General features: G+C 29.0%; 1 protein-coding gene across 1 annotated transcript in view; it reads right to left on the bottom strand.

The window, feature by feature from the left end:
* The window catches only part of LOC111034876, a 68,555-nt gene that overhangs the window by 23,525 nt on the left and 18,131 nt on the right, over window positions 1-26,899 (bottom strand). The window contains exons 2-4 of the mRNA XM_022316282.1: window positions 21,931-22,143; window positions 21,446-21,754; window positions 8,699-8,771 (exon numbers count right to left, since the gene is read on the bottom strand). Of these exons, the coding sequence (XP_022171974.1) occupies window positions 8,699-8,771; window positions 21,446-21,754; window positions 21,931-22,116 (568 nt within the window). The 5' untranslated portion in view covers window positions 22,117-22,143. The remainder of the gene's footprint in view (window positions 1-8,698; window positions 8,772-21,445; window positions 21,755-21,930; window positions 22,144-26,899) is intronic.

The following is a 26,899-nucleotide window of genomic DNA, read 5'->3' as shown; positions in this document are numbered from 1 at the left end:
TTCGTATAATGTTCGGGGTAACATTCCGACAAAGTATTGTGACATCGTGTATACAAAAGTTAATCCGAAATCGTATTATATTTTTTGTACATCGATATGAAATATTACGCATTATTTCAGATTCGTGCTATCCTGCTGTCACTGCGAAATCCTCTTTCCATGACAAATTATTGTTGGAGTGTGGCTGCATAATATTACCTAAGGATATTATGAGCATAGTTCAATACTGTATTGCCAATCCTGAATCCACCATGGTGGTATATTAGTATACAAATGTACTACCGAGTACCATGTGCGTGTGGTTTTATAGCATTATGTGACCGTGGCATAGAGATTTCAATATTGGGTTACAACAGTGCCGAAAAACAAGAAATATATTATTTTCCCTATTCGCGTTCTGCGATAAATAATTATTGCAATTGATATTATGCCTTTCGATGCACATTGTCATTTGAATGTTACGCATAATATTATGCAGAACAATTATGTATAAAAACTACTCAGAATATTTGTCCGATAACAATTTGCTGAAATATAAAAAAAACCATTTGTTATAATTATATCCGTAAATAGAAGTGAAAACAATTGATTGAAATAATAGGTATGTAGTACTATGTACTTATTTATTTTAATTATATCATTAAGGATGTTATATATAGGGCGTCATAATTTATAAAACTTAAATCTCACAAATGCGGTCAATGACTAAATGTAATTATTCTTAACTATAAAAACTATTGGACTACAAATTTAACAAGAAACCCCATTAAGTGAAATCAAATTAAAATTCGTACAACATTTCGTGATACAGTATGTAGGTAGGAATACAATTAATATATTTTGAATTGCCCGATCATTGTCAAAATGAATGAAACTAAGAAGTAGGTTTTTGGTAGATTAATTTCAATATGAATATTCAATATTATTGGAAAATTGTAAAACCTTGATATAATTAATGGTTTCTGCAAAGTTAAGAACATAACCTACCCAGTACCTATAGTTAACAAGTGAAATACATTAAAAAGCAAAGTAATTTAATTAGTTTATCCTTAATGAGTTCTTTTTACAGGTACCTACATGGTTAATTAATGTAATTATGTGTAAAATCAGACAACAATAATTTTACAACAAAAAATTAAGTAATACAAAATACATAATGGAGTGTTTTTAATTAATTTGAAAATACATAATATGCAGTGGTTACATAATTCTCAAACTTTTAAGTCTATTCTCGACCCCCCCCCTACTCTTTGAAACATCAACGTTCAAGAAAGATGTAACTAAATAATTTACTGCAGCTCTTATATTGAATATGCCGCTTTACTGTTGTCAAATCCAAATTTCTTATTTAGTCATTTTTGGTGTGTATAAGTAATAGGTATTATGTATAATATGATTGATAAAAATACTTATAAATTCAATTTTTATGTACTATGTACAATGTAGGTACATGAATAAAATGTTTATAATAACTTATATTATTGTTTTTCGTACATTCACATACCTACTTATACCTATAATCAGAGCCGAATATTTCAGTATAATCACTAATTTTTATTGAAATGTTTAATTATGAATTGTTTTATTGTAATTAATTATGAATAATAAAAATGATGTAGAAACTTACACATACCTACTTATAACCTACACATATATTGATTTTGAACAAATAATGAAACAAAAATGTATAAGCAAGAAGTACCTAAATATTAAAAGTTATTTGATTGAACATAATAATTAAACATTAATTACAATATAATTATTTGAATCCATATAAACAAAAGTGATTCGACGATTTTGTAGAACACATGTAGCATAATGATTAAAAAATGCCAACCAAATGTCTTGCTTTTCGAATTCATAACTCATGCATGAATATTGAACGCATTATAACCGGTCGCCAATCGACACATAATAGTGGCAGAGTGGTGTCATAATAGATGTTTGCGGCTTGGTCTTGGTCGGAGAAAAAAACTAAATTTACGACTTATATTATGAATAAGCGCCCAGTCCTTACAATACAAATATAACTATCATATTATTCTATTATTTATATGTATTATAATATTATACATTTATCTATAATATATTACATAACATTATAGTATCAGAATTTTCATATTTTTTAAGAGGCACGTATGTAGTATAATATGACAATGCCACCAACCATATTAGGTATAACAAAAAATACATATTATGTTAATGATATATATTTGAATATTCGTTACAATATTTGGCCAAAAACCAAAACAACGTCAATAGTAAGATGGAAAAAGAAATCGATTTAGACAATATCATATGATAATTATTGTATCTTTTGATTTCAATTATTGAAGACTCCGAATTATTATAGAAGATTGTTTTTACTCATACGTGTATTTTATGCGCATCAGTATTTTATTTTTCTTTATTCGAATGGACTAGTACCTATATTATAGTGAGGTCATATACGCACTCGCCTACACGAACGCGCGTACATACGTACACACATTGTATATAATACAGGTTGGATGCCAAATGCGGAGGATTGATGACGACGTCAGGGTAGACGAGAGTGATCGAATGATCCGAAATCACGACCCTGCTGATTGATGGGAATAATATCCAAGAGCGGCGATAATTATTTTTGGAAAATAAAAAATTCTATTATTGTAATTAATTATTCGAAATGTAATGCGCCGCGAGCCTCCGGCCTCAATCGGATCACACTAAAGACTAACAATAATTCAAGCCACGACCGCTCATACATAGGGTGTACTCATAGTGTGTGAATAATGTTATAAGTACGTGCATCATATTATAAGTGTACATAAAGGTGTGTAATAATTATTGTGTGGCTCGTTTTATCGAAAGTTTTATTGTGTAGTTTTATTATTTTACCCTTACAGTGATATATGATATTTTAACGACGAACTGAAATATTATTATTTACATTTTTAATGAGGACCTTCCCTTCCCGTTTTACGTCTATATATTATCGTCCAGTAATATGTATACTAAACACTACACTACAACACATCTGTGTCCCGCGACAAAACATAAGAAAACATCACGCTGACACGCCACCATCATATAGGCACTTTATGTGCATAGTTACAGTTGTATAGTACCTATCTAATAGCGACTTATTAGTTCTGCTTAATTTTAGTGCAGTTACAGTGTACACTTTCGACCACTAAACACCTTGTTTCGGAATAATAGCTCTTATAATATGTAGGTACCTAAGACTTTTCAAAATGTACATATGTATGTATAAATATTGTAAAGAGGACACCGTAAGATATCAGCATGACGTCTTGAAAAAAATTATCTGTTTGATCGTTTAATTTCCAAACAATAATCATAATTGATTAATATTTTTTACGTATAATAAAAGTTTCAATGTTGATTTATTCTTTAAAACGATGAATGACGATGATTATGAGATACCAAGCGTAGGTATAACTCACAATAACAATATTTACGATAATTATTATTAATAAAATACTATACATACTTACATAGGTACATCATACATACATATTACACATAATATCGAACGATACGCAACATTATAAGGGAACACCCAGTACACTCGACGAAAAAAAATCGAAAAACCTCAACGCTATAGATGAATTATACAGCCGAAGGCCGATTCACAAGTATTAAACGCTATTCGTACAGATATATAATATTTTTATAATCGCGGTGTCTTTTGATATTGACTGGAAAACGCAATAAAAAATCGGCCGTGATGGAGAAATATTATTAATATAAACGGCGTCACTGTATATATGCATACGCACATGGCACACACATGCATACTAATACAACATACCTATATATATAATAAAAATAATATTTCAAATATTACTGATGATGTAATTATGAAGGTGGATGCCCATATCGGATTTAACAATGTATGCGCATGGATGGTTGTTCCTTGTCGTGGAGGAATACCTATAATGTACCTGATATATACGTAAGAATATAATAGAAAAGAAAAGAAAAAAATTAAACCTTTAAAAATAATAATAACGTCCATTTGCATTTGAAAATTAAAAATTATACATAATTATTCGGTTACGGTTCGGAATAATATTATGTATAGGTAGGTACACGTAGTAGGTATAATAATACAATATATAATGTATTATTATAATGGTGCAGACCCAGTTAATATGCCCATCAATATGTACTATAATAATATTGTATGACGATCGATTTGGAACGAGAAATGGGAATATATATTATATATTATTAGAAAATGTTGTATATATAAGTGGTATGTGTAACCATTATTGTTGCAGCTACCGCCGCTGCCGCTGCCGTTTTGGGACGACCACTGTTTGAACTAATTACAATAATCGCTTATGACTTTCCTACTTGACGTATTTATTATTATTATTATTAAGGGTCACGCTGCACTTGTTATTATAATCGATTTCCATACAGACAATGGACACTCAGCATCAGTAAGTACTTTTACGCGCCTATAAATATTATAAGACTGCATTTATTGACGGCGGTCATTAGGTATTATACACTATTGTAATAATATGTCACTAAATACTTTGACTCCGAATATGGTTATGCGTCTGTAGGACTGTACCTAACCAACTACCTATAAATTAATAGGTGTGTCAAACTAACAAGTTGAAAATAAAATATTATACCTTTGTAAATACATAATATTATACAGTTCAAAGTTATGATGAATTCATCAAATAATCAAGAATAGAATTATATTGATTTTTTTTTCATAACTATAATATTTTGTGTTCAAATGTGTTAAATTTCTGACTATTTAAAAAATTAATAGAAGGAGCATGTAGGAATATATAAATATATTTAACTATTTCAAAATAAATTATAAAATTGATTACCTACCTAGTGATAAAACATAGGAATACATACCTCATTTTCTCATACTTAAAATTATTTTATATGTAAGTCTTAAAGAATTTTACATTAAAAAAGTATGGTGTTAGGTATTAAGGTATCTACTTAAAAAATTACTTAAAAAAAAAATACAATACATTATATCATAGTATGTAGTTGGAAAATATTGTAATCACATATTATGTGAATAATTTGCTAACGGAAAGTGTGCAAATGAATGACCATTACCTATAGTATGTTTTGTTATCAAAAAACTATTAAGTTTGCACATGATATGAAGTATGTACAGCTAATTACACGCTTAATAAAATATATTGTTATCAGTTATCACTTATCAGCGTTCACCTACAATAATGGTCGACCAATGCATATCAAGTCTCAATAAATTTCATCGACCACCGTGTAGCTCACAACTATTATTATTATTACCAAAGAACGATTGCAACTGAATATTGATTATTACTACTATTTGTAATGGTTATGTAGGTATAAGTGTAAAATATAAACTTGAATATTGGTTTCAGTGTGTTGTACATTGTTGTGGTTTAAAAGTAATAAAATTGTACACTATAGTTCATAAAAAAAATCTGATAAATATTAGTCATTGTTTAACTACATATCCAACTACCATTTCACATTCAAACTAAACATAAAATACTTATATCTCTTTTCTTAGAAATAATTACAATGTGTTAATATTTTTGTCATTACTTCTAACATAATATATAATATTAAATACTAATATATATTATGTACACACACATATTGTATTATTATATTATATGTTTATATTTTATATACTATATATCCGTTAAAACGTACAAATGTTAAGTTATCACTTATTAGGTAGGTATAATTAACTATTTGTGGTAGATATCTTTTTTCAAGGTAAATTCAATAATGAAAACTATTTTATCTATAGAACATAATGCACACGTATAAAACCTAAGCGTCAAAATAACTATCGAAATTTAACGAGATAATAATACAAATTGTAACCGCTGTACACCACTATTATACTAAACTGTTTAGCTCTTTGAAAAAAAGGTCGGCTGTTAGGGTGTGTGGACGTATAGTTCTGTCTTATTGTATTGAAGAAATCAACATTCATTCGAAAACAAATACCAAAATTATGATTAAAATAACGAGAAATGTTAAATTTTATTGTTTCCATATAAATATAACGATGCTACATAGCAGGTGTTTCATAGATAAGGCTACAAAAATAATGATATTATTTTTAAATAAAAAATTACCATTTTGCATGTACGTATAGTTGAAATAAATATACATTTTGTTTAGAAAATAACACAACAGGTGAATAGTGTAAATTAATTTATTGTATTTGTGCTAATTACCCATTTACAATTGCCGTTTATTATTACACACCTATGGGATTGTTGCCGGCATTGTGTAGCGACACACATATTTTTTTAAATGAAAATCATTGTACGTATTATAATTTTTTTCTTCGGAATATTGCTTTCCCTATCATCAAACTAACATATTACTATTAATATTGTAATGAACTAAAAATTAATATTTACATATGTATAGTTTACTAAATTGCAAAACATCATTAGACGGCATTTGTCGTTATTAGAGAATTCGGGTTTTTTTCCCCATCGCATGGTGATTGGAATAATAAATTAACGAGTGTGCGCGTTTATATTTAGTAATTATGATTTTTTTTTAATAATTATTGTTACGGACACGCCAATGCTTTCACGTTTATACTATACTATAATGTTTACATTACGGGTAGGTTCAGGCCGTGTAGTATAGTTTATATAACACTACAAGGTATTCAATTGCACAAGGTATACAATAATATTGTCTACATTCGACAATTGTGTTTTATTCAATAGGTACGGACAAAAACTAAACGTAGACAAATATAATATATATAGTCTATCACAAAGTCCTACAATTCGATATAAAACCATACAAAATTCACTGATGCGGAATAATTTATTAACTATTATACTTATACTCATATGAATTATACTTTTTTGAAAAATATATTTTGGATCTTAATATCCGTAGCATTCAGCATTTTAATGATTACCGACTTAATATCATTATACGGTATAGCTTAAAATATTATTCACAACTGTATTGTACATTATTGACAAATATCAACACTTGATGAAATATAGGGATGAGTTTTCAATATTTGAAAACTTTTTGTAAAGGTTTTACTTAACACATAACACGGTTTAAATTGTAACGAATAAATAATTTATTAGGTTTAGATCTTTTTCTTCGTTATTGATTAGTATAATATAATTTTGATCATATTATTAATAATAATAACTATCCATAGGTACAGTAAGTTAAACCTATTTAGTTTAGCTTGATTTTGCTGTAACTTGTATTTTATGATATTTAACTATAGTCAAACAATTCGCTACAAATATTAATTCCTATTAATGCTTGTTGACGTGATTATAAATATTATAGGTATGCGTAAGTACCTATCTAAAATTCGAAATTAATTCAGAATTAAGTAATACCTACCTACTTTATACCTAATACGGTATAAGAATTTGATCTTTATAAGAGTACACGCCATCTATTACAAACTGAACAGATTAAAATATATATTTCATAAAAACAATTTTTAGTTCCGACCTCTGACCTGAGTTTGAAATAAAATCGTCAATTTTAAAGGCATTGTTATTATAATGGTAAAGAGAAGATCGAACGTAAAATGGAAAAAAAGGCAATAACACGGCCTCTCGATTATTATTATTACAGACTTGTCAGAAATTGGTATTGTGTTGCAATGGTGAATATTTTATATTAGGTTGGCTACGCACAAACCTTATACAGAGACCGAGTCCATTATTATTAAATGAAATAATAAAAATAAAACCGATACTTTTTTATAGCCAAATAAAACAAAAACCGAAAAATATATATAATACATGCATGAGACGTGTTTTATTTGGAACAGACGTGGAGGCAACGTATAACCAGGCGGCCGTAAATCTATACGGTTTGGTCGATTTTTTTTAATATCTGATTTTAAACGTCACGTTTACGATTTCGTCAGGACTCATGAAAATTCGCTTTACAAAGAATCAAGGGATATAAAATATGCTCATGTTTGTAGATTTGAATTTACACAACTTGTTTCTACACATGAAGTATGTACATCCATTTTTATACAAGGCCAAGAATTGTTTATTATAATAATTTTTTAAGTTATCATGTAATATACTGTTCGTATTGTTACAGATACATCTTATAATAATAATATTTTGTAACGGTGTAATATTCTTAAAAGGATATTTTCAAAAATGCTTTATATTTAATTATAATTATATTGTGTTAATAACAATATATCCGGCATGCAATTAAAGACCGTATACAAATTAAATACGGAGAAAACGATACTCGGACTCTGTTACTGCAAATTAAATTAAATATTAAATTTTTCATTTGTTAATGGCCAAGAATGTCGAGGTTTTATAGCTATATTTTACATGCTATAAATCATTACACGCTCGTGTTTAGATCACTCGGAAATATATTTTAATTTTAATAATATCAGTTTTTATGGAAACTACATGGACTATACCTTTTGTATTTGTATTTTTTCATTAAAGAACATTACACGAATGGAATTTTTATTTATATTTTTTTGCGATAATATTATTATATACTAGACTTATAGCATCGTAAAAACATCCATTATTTTCCATTTGAGTTATTATTTTTTTTTCTAACATTGTACGCAAATAAGTGGTGACATTACCGATGCTAATCCAGAAACAAAATAATAATAATAAAAACTTGTAATTTCACATACCTTGTTCCTGCATGTAACTGAACAGCGAATCCAGGAAACTGCGTCTGTCCGTTTCGTTGCCCGCCGTATATAGCTGAAACATATAAAGGTATGAGTCAATATTGCGATTATATAGTTTTTACATGTTTGTAAATTTGTTGTGAATTTTTTTTTAAGTTTTGAATTTTTTGGTTTTTATAAATAAATATAACATTGGGACTATATGTAAAAACAGTTAATAATTTCGATGTATACTGTCGAAACCAGTGACAATTACCAACGATGCCTAATGGGTATAGATTACGTTTTTGAAAGTGTAACAAGATCGAAAGTTGGTACACCATATTATTATAAAACAATATAATATTACATTCAGGCAATAAATGTTTATAGAGATCACGAAATTTCGTACCGCAAGTTCTAGATTACACTCATCAAAACATACTTTATTTTATTTTATAATCTTCACATTACAGGCTTTGTGTGTGTTTACATAGTCGTATTGTAATATACAATGACATTAATCAAGAATTGCCGCAAAAGGTACATTTTATTTATAGTCGATAAAAAGTATTGGTATAGGTACCTATTTTAAAACAAAGCCTTTACACACAGTTTTATAAAGAATCACTGGGACATTTTTTTATTCATATACTGCACGTAATTAACTTCTCAAAAGGTAAAAAATATGTTTTACTCGTTCATCGAACAAATATTATTAAAAACGCTATATTATAGGTAAGTTTTTTTTCCTTGCCTAGGTGACACCTTAATAACACGTTTGCTTGGCGCAAAGACAATAGTTCCCACGGCAATTAAACGCTTAGGTATTCATCCGCATGTAAATACCGACGGAGTGTACATAGTTTCTATTTTTCTATACAGATAAAATATATGATGGAATTTGTTTTCGGTCCGTATCGAAACACTCCACTCTACACGCATTACATTATATATAGGTACATTTCTCCATAAACGAACCGCGCTAAACGAAATTAATGGTTTCCGTGTCATTGTTAAATTAATAATTATAATAGTAATAATAATAATAATAATAATAATAATAATAATACAAAAAATTTATAATAATAAAAAAAATCTGAGACGTAGGATTTTTCCTTACGTACACGAACGCGGTCCGATCGGAGGTCCTGCGGAGTTCAAGGGGTCTAATGCGCGTCTAATTAATTGGCTTTTCATGGCGTGGTAGTAAAAATAATATTAATTACCAGCCGTTTATCGTATCTGCAGCTATTCGCCTCTTCTATTGTTATTATTTATATTGTGATTATTGTTTAATGGCAGTGATCCCACTGTGATCGAGACCTAATCTCTTGGGCATTACATATTCGGGTAGACGGCGGCGCGTGGTATGGTATAGATGGGAAGGATGGGCTGTGGAGGTAATTCACCACGAATGATGAGAGGGTGGAAATGAGGGGGGGGGCACTCGAGCATTGTTTATTGGTATATTGTTGTTTATACTATAATATATATGTATATGTTTTTTGTTATTATTATTTAATTTAGTTTCTCGTTTTTATTATCACACTGTGTATAATATATGTATATATAAATATAATAATATAATATTATTATAGCCTATCGTAACCTATTAGCTTGCGCGATAATGTTTGATTTCTGTATAGACGCGATTCTCGGCCCACGCGTGCACGACCAGCGAGCAGTCACGAACCACTGTAGCAGCAATCGGATGTAATTCGATAATATAATACGGAGTCGGGCGTTTGAATAATAATAACAATTTTATAATCCTGCTGCATACGGACGCGGTCGTTCATCATTTACTCGAGTGCCCGAAACACTGGCCCGTGGCTGTTTTTTGACATCGACCGAATACCGATTTACATATATATATATATTTATTTACGCAGCAAGACATTTATTTTATAATAAAATAATATAATATTAATATCATTATTGCAATGTTACCATCAGACGACTAAAAAGTGTTTATTTCGTGCACATAAATGTATAAATATTAAATATAGGGATTACAAATGCATTAAAACTATATTATTATACTTTAGACCACAAAATATGTACATATTTAGTTGGTGCGCAGAAAATAAAACAAATACGTCGACAAATGTAAAGAGATACATCATCATGGGATGAAATCGATATGTAAACGGCACGTAATCACTGATGTAGTGAGAAAAAAATATTGTTACGCCCACTGTGTATTTTTTAAATTGACTCAAACCTCAAGTGTTGAAATTTTAAACGGATTCTACTTCGTATAAAATAATAAATATGTCTTAAAATATAGGTGTTAACAATTAAATAAACAAGGTTGCAGGGTAATGTAATAAATGTTTTAAGTTTCACATTAACAAATCTAAAATATTCTGCTGTACACTGTATCAATATAACGTCGATGAAATAATTAACAGTTCTAATAAAATATTATAGAATTAAAAAAAGTATGTATTAATAATCTTAAAAACTTTTATATGTATTCTCTTATTGGTTTATACCTATTCAACTAGCTATGATATTATTTATTATAATTAAATTATTTTTTATTTTTCGAAATGCCTCGACAAAAAGAGAAAGAACTGTGCTTAATTTACATAACAACTGGAAAACCATTGTATATAACTTCCCTAGACAAACTATAAAATAACAAAATGTCGTAACTCTAATACTCTATGTCTCTTTGTACCTATATAATAGTGTGTTGTCTCGTTGTTGACAAACCAGAACCGATTAACAAGTATGTGTAATTATTATATTTAGTAATAACCTTTTCAATGTGATTAAACCACCGATGTAATGACATAATATTATATGACCGTATCGTTAAGATTTGAAAGATTATCCTTATCAGTTACCTACCGCTTATCGTTGTATTGAAGATATTATGATGTGAGGACGGATCTGCCGACAATCCCAGCCACCGTTCCCCCTTAGAAAATAAATGATGGCATTGTCAACACATCGTATATAGGTGTCAACATTTGGTTAACCACATACACACACGAGAGCGCGGTTTTTGTAATCATTGGGTTGCACAAACACCCGGTGGACAGGGTCTTAAGAGATGATGGTCTCGTGAACACGAATAAAAGGACTCGTCGCATAGGTGTAGATTAGTGCGTGTATAACATGTTTTCGGCCCCACGCTGAGCCTTATTCCGATAATCATTCAACGCATTTAAAAACATTATTATTATATAAAAATGACAACAATACGTCGCAGGAGGGAAAACGACGAAAAACGTCTCATTAGCGAGGATTGCATTATTATTATCATATCTCGTCCTTTGTTGTTTCTATTATATTATAGTCATAAAGATACGCATGAACTGTCTGTTTTCTCCAATTTCGATTTTTACGGTCGAAAATTATTCTACCGTCAATAAAGAATAGTGTGTCAAGTGAGCCAGTAAATAATTTTTAATTCCAAATAAAATGTAGCCACTGTCTCGATCGTATTTGGTCATAGTTGATCAAATAAATTATTTTGAATTTTTTCTTTTGAGTATATTACGTATATTATAGCAATCATAATATACATTATAAACACTAAAATGTAACTTAAAAATCATGAGTTGTAAAGGTAGTGTAGTTACTAGTTATTTACTTGTATATGTACTTATAGTTTATACGTATACATAACTATCTACCTATATTTTATTATTTATATTGAACATTGCAACCTTGCACATAGTTACAAAATAGCTGACATTTTAATAAAATAGAAAATATAAACATGTAGTAATACGCAGAATAAGATAAAAATAATTTTAGAAATGAAACAAAGTATTTAAATTTGTTGAAAATTACCAAGCAAACAATATTATAATTATTAAATTCATTAAAATATAATTGACCAAAAATGTGAATACAATTATTAATTATTATGTACGTTTATACGTAGGTACAATATTTTATGGTATTTAAAATCGAATAATCTAAAGTTATGTTTGAAGTTAAAATATAACTCAGAAATATAGATTGATTAGATAAGGTTTAAACCGTAAAAGGTTAACTATAACAAATTATATAGGTATTGATTCAAGTGTAAATGTCTCACTTATTATTCAAATACTAAAAATGTATTATTTTGTGTTCAATAATGTTCTATTGCGTTACATGCATTTGGAAAAAATTAAGTACTTATCAGCTGCCAATTTAATTATTTTAGAATGTACTTGAAATGTGTATTCTGGGGTTTACTACGACGACACCGGTCAAAATTTCCCACAGAAAAACAATTATAAGCAACTTAATGTACATGTGCCCTTTAAATTGGAGACAACATTGGGGTGGACGAAAATCGTTTGACCACCCTATGATCCGACGATCAATTAAATTTGGTATATAATATACAATTGTTGTAATAGTTTTTAACAACAAAATTTATAGTACAAAATCGTACATTTCCATGAATCATTATGTTTCCCTGCTAAAATAATAATAAATAGTTAGTATAAAATTCAAACTTTACTCTATATAAATGCATGCGGGAGTATAAATAATTATCAAATACAAATAAATGAAATCTAGGATTATATAAAATGATACATTGCACATATCTAATTTTCAATTATCAGATTCAGAACTTAATTAAAATTGTAAGCACTATGCATGCCTATATTATAATAGTTGGAAACCATAAAAATAAAAATAAATGTACCTTATATAGTTATACCTACCATTACGTATATAGGTATATATTATGTTTAAAATATAAAATAATACACACTCACATAAAAACAAATTTACCTAAACTAATTTATGAAGTGTTTATGTGTTGTGACTGGTGATCATCACCATTCGTTGTACAAAACAATTTACAATTTAATTATTTTTATCCATGCTTTAGCCACCATATATCCGGTATGTCTATTGTAATAACATATTACATAGGATGTATTCTTAGGATATCAGTATTAAAAATTAAATTTTTCAATTCTACCTTTATAGCCAATATTAATCCAAACGTTTTTCAACAAGTTCTCTAGCGTTCTAATCTATTGTTTCCGTACATGTGGAATGCATCGTTTGTAAAATATAACATTTATATTCACGTAATAAGTATTTCGTAGATCATTAATTGGGCTTATTTATATGGTTTAAAATACTTAAAGTACATAATAAGTTGCAATAGAATTATAGTCTGTATGGCTACAGAAAGAATGTTCACGTGATAACGGTCCCTCGCAAACTCAAACGATGTGCAACGCAAAACACAATAAATGGTATTTTCACCGTATGATTGTCGACACATTTTCACGTCGCGTTTTCTCACGTCTCTATACCACTCCAGCCTAAATGTAGGTAGGTGCATTTACCTATTTAATACTTCTATTCAAAAACGCTTAAAGCGTTAAGTTTTCAAGCCTAACAAACGATCGATCCCAGTTTCGACTCAGGTACAGACAGTCTATTCGCCTCTGACGACGCCTGTTACGTCTGTATAACGGGCGTAGGTTTTGTGGAAAAATTAAATAATAAACAAACACATACAAATAATGATTAGCAGTCCAGTGATGAGTACATGCACACGCACACACACACATACTAGGGTTCTCGCAATTTACATGAAAATATCAACTGAGGCATGGCAAAGAAGAGTTTAATGTTGATTGATAGTGCTGTGTGTAGTATAAAGCATTTAGATAATAATATATGCCTAAATTATACTGTTATAGTATCATGTGTGTGTGTATGCGTGTATGTATATTCTCTCTCTACTCTGAATTTAATGCGCCGTAGCGATGGAAGATCGTCAGAAGTCGGGAAGGAAATCGAACACGACAAGCGGGCGAAGAGTGAAATAAATACGTACTGTATAGTGTATATATTATTATGTAATAATATTATATACGAGCTGCTTTGACCGCAGTACCGCGTCCAGCACACGTTGTATAGGTACTCGTCAGTCGTGATTGACTCGTTAAAACAAAAAACAAAATAATGTCTAAACGAATTTATGGCGCGCTTGACTTATAATATTCTTGAATGTAGCACGTCGTGTAAGAATAATAACACAAATAAAACACGTAGGTAGTTATGTTCGATAATCACAAAGTTGTAAGCAAATTTAGTGGTATATAGCAACAGGAATTGAATTTATACATTTACAACAGTGTAGTTAACACAAATTATGTGCCAAAACAATCCCCCCTATAGTATCGCGCATAATTACTTAAAGTGTAACACATTCAACTTGAGACAAATTGGACAGTGGCGATTTAATATGTGTACTCACCTAACATATTTTAATAATATTTTACCATTTAATGTTTTACATTATAACAGCTATGTCTTCTTCAAAATATAATGTATGATATATACTTTACAGTTTACGATAGTTGCTCCTTGAAGCTGTATTCAATAAAAATATTTTACAGAGCATCTATCATGTACTATTAATATCAGTTTCGCGTATAGTATTCTATTTAAATATTAATAAATAATTCATCACTCCATAATATACTACTCTCCTAATTTCACTCCCTAAAGATATTTTGAAGCAACACACGATACATTCGTGAAGCGTTTATCTTTTTCTTGGAATTCTTTCGATGGATTAATGTGGGAACTTAAGCAGAGTTTTTATCAGTAATTTGAGTAAATAATATACACATATGACATACCTATATGTATTTTATCAAATTCAAATACCATGTTCATTTTGTATAGACTCCGCATTATATTTTTGGAAAGACTAACAACGTAATGTCTATTATTATTATTATCTTCCTATTTTATAAAATAAAATGTTTAAAAAGAACTGTTATTTTTATTTGGCGTCTAAGTGTTTTAAAAAAATAAATCAAGGTTATTGTGCTATGTTCTTTCAGTTTATTAAGTTTGTCATATTAAGATTTTAAACTTAGTATTTAGTTTATAATATATGTGTACACATATACAATATTTTAGGGTCTATTACACCAATGTATTTTGAATTAATATTCATTGTTCAGTGTTGGGGAGTTATAAAAAGAAACCGTCGTTCTTTTAGAATTGGTCAAAATGTGTTTGCATAAATTATGAACCAGAATGAATAGAACTAAATTAATAGGAGAACATAATTAAAAACATGTAAACACGTGTAATAACTGCAGCCGTATACATGAGATTGATTTCGGTCAGTTTACTAGGTATTTGAATTTTGAATAGGAATAGGATCTTTAAATCTTTTATAACTGAACAAAGACGGTTTGTAAAAAAATACACATTATACAAAAGAAAGTATTTTAAATTATATAGAAACAAAACGACTAGCTGAACTTAATTATATAATTATGTAATGGGAATTTTCTCGTTCATTAGAATTTAAAATACTTAACAAATAAAATATTTATGGGTACATCCAGAAAAATAAAAATTAAGTAGGTACATAAATAATAATCTTATCTTTATCATTGTATAATGATTAAAGACATTTTTAAACAACGATTGTGATGAAAATAAACTTAAATCAAAATTTAAGAATTAATAACAGTCATCACTCAAAATAGTTCACCGACTGTCGAGTAAAATGTAATTTATATAACTTCTGAGAAGTCTTATTTCACTACAATAACTTTTTTTTTTAATATTATAAATATTTCTCGATTTAATTAATCATATAGATAAAAGTGCATATACATATTTATATACAAAATAGTAATATATAATATTATTATATTAGATGTGAAGGTAAACATATTAAGTAAAAATCATCATGAAATCGAATTAATTGCTTAATTGACCGTTAGTAATACAATTATTATTGGAGAGGGACTGCACAACGTCCGAGAAGCAGAAAACGATAATAGCATAGAACAGTGTACATATTTTATACCCTCGCCGCCTTTATGAAGTAGTCTAAACAAAACTCGTATTTACGATTCGTTTATATGGGAATCAAACACGCGATTAAGTCGATTAAGTTGTGAAACAATTAATGAAATAATTTTCTCCCCCAGCTATTAGTCACCCCATGAATTTATTTACCCTCTTCAATTCTAGCCTATAGTCGGCGGTTCGAAACGACACGCATTTGACAAACGGCTGATAATTGGAAACGACACGAGAGTGTGTGGTATATAATCCTTGTCTAAAGCCGGATCATATTATCGACAAAAACGTCTGTGTTATTGAACACTGTAGAAAGCAATTCGACTCGTTTCCCTCCCTTTCTAAGTACAAATAAATCTATTTCAAGTAGTTTTGTGGTATGTCAAATTTAGTTTTTCAAATATAACATCCAATTTATATAATATGCGAATATAAATTTTCAAATAATATCTATATTTTCTTTTAAAACGACATTAAAAAAAACATTTAAATGTCCGTATAACCTCTGTTTTAAACAATATTAACTAAACTTAATTCATATAAAATTATATAAAATTGATTTATTGTTATTAATTTTTAACACATCACGTCTACGATCTCAATTTTAATGAAATCTTACTGCTCTCTTATTATTTGTTATCCGACAAATAAATAGGATAATGTTACTCAATATCTTATAAAGTTAAGCATCTATTGATCTTTATCCCAAACGTTAATTTTCATGGTATGCTATCTAACTGATATACTCGTACCAACCTATATCGGTTATTTAAATATCAACCCAAAATTATAGAATTTATGCATGATATTTTTATACTGTGAAGTGTGGTTATGTAAAACTTTTAACAGTATAAATGTGATAATATTATTTTCATAAAAATAATCGATGTCTGTGGTAATGATTTGTTTTTAAGTATATGAGATAATTTTTAAAATATTTATTTTTAATTTCAAGCGAAATAAAATTATTACTTCAATTATATTTTTGCATGTTGGATGTTCATCTGGTATATAATAACATAAGGCAAACAAATGTAATAATCATTACCAGTTACGAAGATTTTGCGTGCGTATAAGCTGGCTGCTACCGGAATAAATAAAGAAGGAATTTATTCGAGGTATACGACCTATAGTGCAACAAATTCCCGGGGGCGATCAAGTATGTTGATCAATTATGTAACATGCTAAATTGATACGTGACTAAGAAATACTTGTCTATCTAAATTATTAAAACTGTACAAATATATTTATACCTTGAATGATGCCAATGTTTTATAATATTTTTACTCTATAACTACCTTAATCATTATTTTAAAGAAAACTTACAACACAGTAATTTCATTTATTGACCATTTTGGTGTTCAGTTAGTGGAAAATGTAAGAATTAAGTTTTTAAACTAAAAAAGCTATTTGAAACAATCTTAATTTAACAACATCATAAAATTTAAAAATATATAATGAAAGTTTAAATTAGTATTTTTAGTTTTATATTTAAATTTCATTATTAGATAAAAAATTCAACATTGATACAAATTATTTAATATCAAAGTTCATACATTTAAAATACATTCACTACAAATCTTAAGTCGTCCAAACTCGTATAATTTTATTTTTTGATGGTAACATCGACATTTATTTCAGTATAAAATATTTTTGAACTAAGATTTTAAGATTTACAAACATAAATAATTTCAAAACAAAGCATATTATCTATAATTGCATTCAATGGCATGTTTTTTTTATTTTACTACAATATCACACCTACATATAAAGTACAGAAATCGTTTAAATTTTTAAAACTATTTAACGATGACTACTAACTTTGCACAGAAAAATCACACGGAAAATGAACACCTTGTTTCGATTTCGGATACGACTGTTAAAAGTTGTATATTATGTCCCTAAACAGCCGAAAAATGACAGTCACGATTTTCAAAAATATAAAACATTAGACACTATTATTATTATCATCATCATCGATGCAATTACCGAACGCAGAAGTTGCCTACTGTACGATGGATGGATGACGAAGTATATGAAGGTGTCGAACGGCATTACCCCTTGAGCGATTGTCTGCCATTTATTCGGCCAGCCGAATCAAAAAACCGTTTGTGGCCAGTTAATCGGACTCGATTATTCATTGTCTATAATAATTGGGAAAAGCAAATAAATGTGATCGGTTTTTGAGACAGGCTGCAAAGAGGGAAAAATACCAAGAGTAAAAAAGAGGGAGGTGAAAAAATGAGGAATGAAATATATATATATATATTATAATAATGACGAGAGATTCCCATGTACGGATGGCCTATCAATCAGCACATCTAAACCGTAATTAACATCAGGTAGGGCGTGTAATTTTTTTACTATTTTTCTCTCGCGTTATATCTTATATCTGTGTTTTGTTTTATATACATATATCTCCTTTCTTCTTTATTCCTGATCAATCCGGAACAATATTTTATACGACTTAACTCGGGTGGGCGTAGCGTAGTCGATCAGTCAATACAGAAAATAACATTTATTCAGAACAAAAGACCGAGTAATCCTTATTGGCTAAAAGGATTCCTAATAGAATACATTACTCTACTATATGGTAGTATACATTATTTTCTGGTAACCGAAATCATTTAACAAGCGGGTATACACGTATATCCGGATATTATAAGTATGCCCATCCCAATTATTTAATTTTTGATTGATTAATAATGCCAGATATGAGTCACGATTGAGTTTAAAAAAATTAAATCTGATCAATCTTATTTTTAATAAGAAAATATTAGATATTTAAAGGTCAAACAAGTTTACAGTCCCGAGACACGCACATGAGTGAAGCTATTTATTAAATACATATTAGGTATATTTTATATAATTTTTATTTATTTATAATTACCTATCAACAACGATAAATATTTTTATAAAACCAAATGTAAATCGTAGAAGATATTTAACTGCATATTAAACATTGAATAAGTAACTATCCATTATTATATGAATGATATATATTGCTAGTGTTATAAATATTTCAAAGTACATAATAATTTATATAAATAAACAATATTGATCATTATATATATTGTAATAATTGCTTAATCGCAGTACCTACCTCTCTATAATAATTTTACGTTTAGAATTAATAAATTTCAGTTTTTAAAGAATAAAACTCAATGATTAAACGTTTGGGCCTAAATAATAGCCGTCAGGTTTTTATTTTTTTGTGTGCACACTGCATATATATATATATATGCATTATGTAATTATGTAGCTATAAAATATACTCTCACTAATCACTACTATCATGAGCGATATGTAAAAAAGTTGAATCCGTCAGAATATGGGCTACCTATATAATATATATTATATATTATATAGCCACATATCTGTATAAAAAACAAAACAATTATTTTCTTTCCTAGTCACCCTCTAATATATTACACGGTCTGCGAGGGAGAGTTCAGGCTGTATCGTTTCGTCGATTCACATATACACTTAGCAGTATACCTACATAATAAAATCAGTAATCACTAGCAGTTGTTAGTATAATTATTATATTCAACACATCTACTTAATTAATGTGTGTCTTATAATTGCATATAATATTTTCATCGCCTCTTTGACGTAATTCTTATTTTTTCAATGCCAGAGAGCCCCTCACACATCCATATAGATTTGGATATATGTACGATCGTCACGGTGTTAGGTCATCTTGGGTTGGACGCCGACCGCGACGGTATTATAGACCATCACATATGTCGCGCGATGAGAACTCGCGACGGTCTCGCGTGGACCGGCCGGCGACGACGTGACTTGATAATACGGCGGCAGGTGCGCGGCACTTTTAATAATAATATATACCTATAACCTACAGTCATCGCGTCGTCGTGAAGATGACAAATCGGTTGACATGCGATCGAAATCCGTCTCTCACGGCATAAAATATTCTCACCCGGTAGTGGTATTGTCCACCGACCGCCGTCGCCGCTCTTATTAATTTTGCTGTCTCTTGTGACCAATTCAACAGGTGTGCGTATATATTTGTCATTCATTCATTTCCCTTTTTTTCTCTCATCGTCTTTTTCGACTATTTGTTTCATTATACGTATCCCATACACACATACATAATATACTGATTGTGGTCTTTTGTGTATGACCGAGTGTCGTCGACCTCCATGAGAAAGGACACTCGCGCATCAACCGGCGACAATGTGGCGTGTGTTTGACGAGAATTGTATTAAGTACACTTAAAAAAAAGAAATTTATCCTCCCCCACGAAAGTAAAATTTTATCAATATAGTCCATGTGAAATCATCAAGAGTTGATTTTAATTTGCATATTTTTTTTTTAATCCAAAGAAAACATTGTTTGCTTCATGACTGCTTTTATTATGCGTCAGGCACCCATACTCGTGCTTAGTAAAGATTGAAATCAATCTTGTTATCAAAATCATTATTGTGATAAAAAAAATGGTGACTTAAATAGTTTTGCTATTTTAAAGTTTATTTAACACAGGCAGATAAAATAGGTGTATTGCTTAAAAGAATTATGTTAAATTTAAAACGATAAAAATCCAACACAGACATTAAAAATAAAATAGTCCGATAAGCATACAGTTTTTTGATTAAAATTAATATTTACCATAAAGTAAAAAAAAAGATGGATAAATAATGAATACCGATGTAAAATTTTTTTAATTTATCAAGACTGTAAATATCTCAAAAATAGTCGAAATAATTTGAAAATGTTATCATATAATGAATATGCTCTTATTTTATTAGTTTCTACGGTTATTAGTTTTTGAATTTCCTTACTAAAAACTATTGAGAATTTTAAATTTTGACCTCCCGGATGCACCAAATAAATTCACTTTCCTATCATAAAAGATAGTGATTTCAAAACTCGAAGAATTTTTACTCCTTTAAATGTTGATGACAGACAGAAAAATAAACATACCTGTCTAAACTGTTCTTCAAAAGTCCACGATTGTGCCTCACCCTTTCTGGCCAACAGAGATGACTCGTTTTCGGGTGTATATTCATGACCAAGAGGTGTGTCACCTGAACGACTAGATCCTGGTGGTGATTCTATATTGGCCGGTCGTCTAGAGGGAATTGGCATGACGATCTGATCGGATAAAGGCATCCCATTAGGATGGCGATAAACCAAATGTTGTATCATAGACGCGGTATGACCTCCCATCAGTCCGTGTGGCCCATTTGCCAAACGACGAGCCAACTGATTAAGAGTTTCACGTTCTTCTCTCTGAAATCAAAACATGTAAATCAACATGAGGTACAATGATACAGACAAACAAAAAGTTTAGTACTTTATAACTTAAAAACAACTTTGTTTTTTAACTTCTTAGAAAGTTAAGTTCCTAAATATAGTTGTTGTTAAATAAGCTATTTACAATAGGAAATTAATTAATGAAATTATACCTGCATTTCCAGGATATCCGGTTCTTCTTCCGGTGAACAATCGTCATCCTCTCTTCTACGGTCATCCTCATCCTCATCATCAGTACCTTTAGGTGATTGAATCCAATGATATGATTGAGGCTGCACGCTCAAATTCAAGTTTAATCCAAGTCTTGCGCTATCTGTGGCATCCATTGCCATTTTCATACAGTCAATTGGCAAGCCGGTACTTAACTAAATAACAGTGAGTATAATATAATAAATACATGTTTTATAAACAAATAATATAGATAGTAGACAAAACTAATATTATTTTATTCATTATGGCATTATATGGGAAACTACTAACTAGTAATAATTTTTTCACCTCTAAACGTAGAACATATTAGGGTATTTCATTAATTAGTTAGAAGCCTCATTTGTTTGCTACAAATGATTATAGCTAATAGTTATTACAGTAATAATTTATAATACGTTATACCTCTAAGTATAATGTTGAAATTGAAAATTAAGAAATACAATACAAATTTAACATTTAGGTCTTCTACGAATCTAAGTACTTGATATTTTTACTTGGTTTATAAACACAAGAAAAATATACAGCTAGAAAAATGTATTATAATGAATATTATAATGACAAATAAAGTTTGTCATTAGCTTGGAATCATTTGACATGCAATTTAATACTAAAATATAATTACAACTATGTTAATTTAATGACATAGGCATAATCATATAAATCATATTATAATTTTTGAAAATCTATTGCATCCATCAGAACTCAGAGGTGTCTTGGGAAAATAAAATATTCAAATAATTATGTCTAAGTAAATTAATAATAAAAAAAACACTTTTTGTCCCTCAACAGAGACAAGAAAAAAAACCAAGCACGTGCTTCATTAAAACTACATTAGTCCAGTTGGCGCTCAGCCACACGTTATTTGGCCTTACACCGATCTTTACATACACTAGCACTGCAGTGTCGAGTAAATATAATATGAAGTGACTTAGTTTTTAAATGTTACTTAACAGATTAATTAACAATATAGAACACAATCAATTCACGAGTAAAACAAAATCCGGTAATTAAATTGTTGAAATAATACGAATAGAAACATATAATAAATAGAAGTTACCTAATTGATATGAATCCAGGCATGAATTGTTTAGTATAATATAACAATATAATAGGTTGTATAATGTCACATTTTAAATAGGTACTTACATAATAACAAAAAAAATACTGTATAGTAGTTTTAAGTTTTAATTACTACTTATTAATTATAAATTTTTAATGTCACATTTAAAATACCGCTGCAATCAGAATTACCCCGGAAGTTTTAACGAAAATTATTTAATTACCTAAAACCAAAAATCATCATGCAAATATATATGTAATTTGATTTCTTAACGTCATTACAAACACAAAACAATATAATTGTTAATTGACTTATTAGAAAATATATTTTACTGGTAGAAATAAAAAAAATCACTCAGTATAATAACTTAACTGATATTTTATTTCCATGAGAAAATTAAACCAAAAGTGTTGTGTTGTATTCTTTACTCAGTACCAATATAATATTATCTAACTAAATATTTTTTTGTTGTGCTTTTATACGTTTTAACAATTGACTGAGAATAGGATTCTTATAAAATATTATGTAGATTTATAACTACAACCTGATGGCTGTTTGATATGAAAACATAATATTATGGTTATGTTAGGTAGGTACTGTAGTAGGTAGATATTATTTCAAACACACTTTAATTATTATTTAACAAATTTGATCGTAAAAAGAAAATCTCCTCGACGCATAAGACAACGGTGTCAAGTGATTTAACATGCATTTAAATAAATACATTTGTAGAAGCAATAAATTCATTAGTTACTACCAATGTGGTCGACCGGAAATACGGTGAACGTTATTGTTTGATGTAAAGACACGTGACTCTTATTATTTCTTCATTCCTCCGGGTAGTGATAGTGATATGTGTGACAGGTATTATGCACGGTCGTTGGACGTTATTTTATTAATGATGAGAACGTGCTAGAAGAAATCGCGAAAGTCTATATATACCTATTACATATATATAAATGTCAAGGGTGTCTGTACAACTATAACGATAATATTATTTTTCAAAGGAGACTCTGCTTAAACGAAACAACTGCAGTATCACCACACTGAACAGTCACGAATTATGCATCTATACTGAGTATTGGAAAATATTTTGGGGCTCAATAGATGAGTAAAATATCTATTACCAGTTACTCGTTACTCGTTAGTCACATATGTGGGTATATCTAGTATTTACACAGAAATTCGATGTAAGTAGTTAAACAAGTCGTACATAGAAACCCCTAATAATTTTTATGTTCAGGATTGTTGATTGTATAGTGTGATTTTCGAGAATTATAGTGTGAATAAGCGATAGAATAAAATACATATTTTGAGTAGGTATATTGGGATTTTTAAGAGTACTTTTCGTACTTTTGTATTTATCTCATTCAGTCTTAAACGGCAAAAATAAATCCATCTATAGCGGAAATCGCCATTAAAAACCCCGTATTCACAAAATGCATAACAGGTTTTCGATTCCACTCACTCACATATGGGACGGCACATTCTCAAAGTTTGTAACACAACAAGAAACAGCTAGTATATGATTAGACATTGTATTACAAAATACAGAAGATACACGGAAGTTTTGAGGGTTTTTCGTGTGTTTGCTTTTTACTTCCGTCCTCGTCGAAGACGCTCGGTCTTCAGTTATACCATCATAGCTGCAGATGATTCGTTTAAAGCGCGCACACTAATGATATAGGTGTGCTGTCATTATAAGTTCATTAATTACAGTGATAGATTCCCGTTCGCTACAGTTTAAAACAGTTTTTATTTTCGGTCACCGCCGGTTGTTAAATAAATTCCAACTACATCATTAATATCATCGCACGACTACTAACGTCACCCTTCGCGCGCTTTTCCACCACCCCTTGAAGCCAACCCTTACGCGCCCTGCTATCTACGACCTAAACGGAAAACAAGATTAGTGAACATCCGAATGACGTGTGTTATTTTGTGTTTTTTCCCCTCTTTTTTTTCTCAGTCCTTCTCCACGAAAATTTTCGCATTCCGATACAGATGCCCATCAATTTCGACTGTTATTACTATTCCACTGAATATCGGGTACACAAGTAAACATCGTAGGTCGATGATCGTTAATCAAATTCTAACAAAGTGACGAAATAAGCGTCTATAAGAAAAATTAAAAGTATGTTGTTAAGAAAAAAATTAGTTGGGTATTATTGAAATACGATTTTACAATAATATTATAGACTATTCTTAAATTAATATATTATAAAATTGTCAATGATATTATGAAATTATCGATTAGGACATTAAACAAATTTTAAATGTTGTAGTTTATTACAATCCATTGTTTTGTAGTAAGAATTATTTCTGGAATATTATTTTAAATCGTATTGTTTATATTTCCTTAAACGTATTTATAATTACTACTTACATTATAAGCACTATCATATTACAGTATTTAGTTAATTTTTGTTATTAATACTATCAATACATATTACAAAGTCCCTTGTTTGGAGAACTATACATTTTACAATTTAACTTTTCTGTACTTATCGTATTATAAAATATGTATAATTTTAAGGCGTTGTAATATTTTGAATATAATGTCATAAACTCATAACTTATTTACAATTTCTTACTTATATTAATTTATATGACTTCTGAAATATAGGCTATTGATAACTGGTTTTTAATTACTATTCCATCGATAATAGTTTATTCTCTAAACGTTTCGATTTCTATTTAAGTTTTAACTAGAGTATTCTCAATAGTTTGTTGATTTTTTTCTATTTTATTTAGTTATCATAAATTTATAATGGGTACATTTATTAATCTATGTTAAAGTAATAAATGAAAAAAATAATAAAGTTCTGCTTGTTAAATATATATATTAATATAATATATATAATATATATATATTATATATATGTATTATTTAAATGTTTGGACATCCATTACACTTGTTGGTTATTCAATAAGTTTATTTTACATATTTTATTAGGTTCTCTTTGGGTCTTTTATTTCTACTAGCTGGAAATATATTTACGATGGAAAATTTCCATATTACACCTTCATCAAATATATTACCTCGATGAAACTATTGTTTTGATGTATTTGTTATGATCAAAAGGTATCATTTATATAAATGTGGGTAGTTAAATTCAAAATATCGGCATAGTGGGCGTCATATTATATTTAATCAAGACCAGAGACGTATTTTATGATCTCAGATTAATTATATACGTATGATAATACTTTTTAAATTAAATCTCACCACGCAAAATTATTTTGAATGTCATTAATAAGTAATAACTAATAACTAATTATGTAAAAGAGAAACGGTAGGTGTTGAAAACACAAAAATATTGATGCACAAATGCACAATATACTTATTACAAAATACAGGCCAATAAATTGTTATTTTATGATATTTCGTAATATAATATTACGTGCTTAATGAAATATTAAATCAAGCTTGTAATATAATATTACTCAGCATGATATTAATACACAGGTCGTTATGTTTTGTACTACTGTAGACTGTAATTTTAATTCATTGTCAAAAACTCAAAAATAAAGAGTTGATAATAATATAATTGTGTATCTATAACACATTAACACTACTATAGTTAGTCAAATTTCGATTTATATCAGATAGGATTACGTTCACTGTTTTAGTATTTTAAATATTAGCATAATATTAGTATGATATGTAAAATACATATGTTTTATAAAAATATAAACTGTGACAATGTATCAGTTTCTATGTATTGAATGATTCGATTAATATAAAAACTAATAAAGGTATACTACAATATACTGCACTATACCAGTCTACACCAATACACCATACTCTGAATAACGCAACACGAATCGCCTGGTTGAGCTGTTTTCAT

The sequence above is a fragment of the Myzus persicae genome, unplaced genomic scaffold (genome assembly GCF_001856785.1).
Source record: "Myzus persicae strain clone G006 unplaced genomic scaffold, MPER_G0061.0, whole genome shotgun sequence".
NCBI lineage: Eukaryota > Metazoa > Arthropoda > Insecta > Hemiptera > Aphididae > Myzus > Myzus persicae.
The sequence above is the reverse complement of the archived record's forward strand: the minus strand, read 5'-3'. Positions and strand labels throughout refer to the sequence as shown.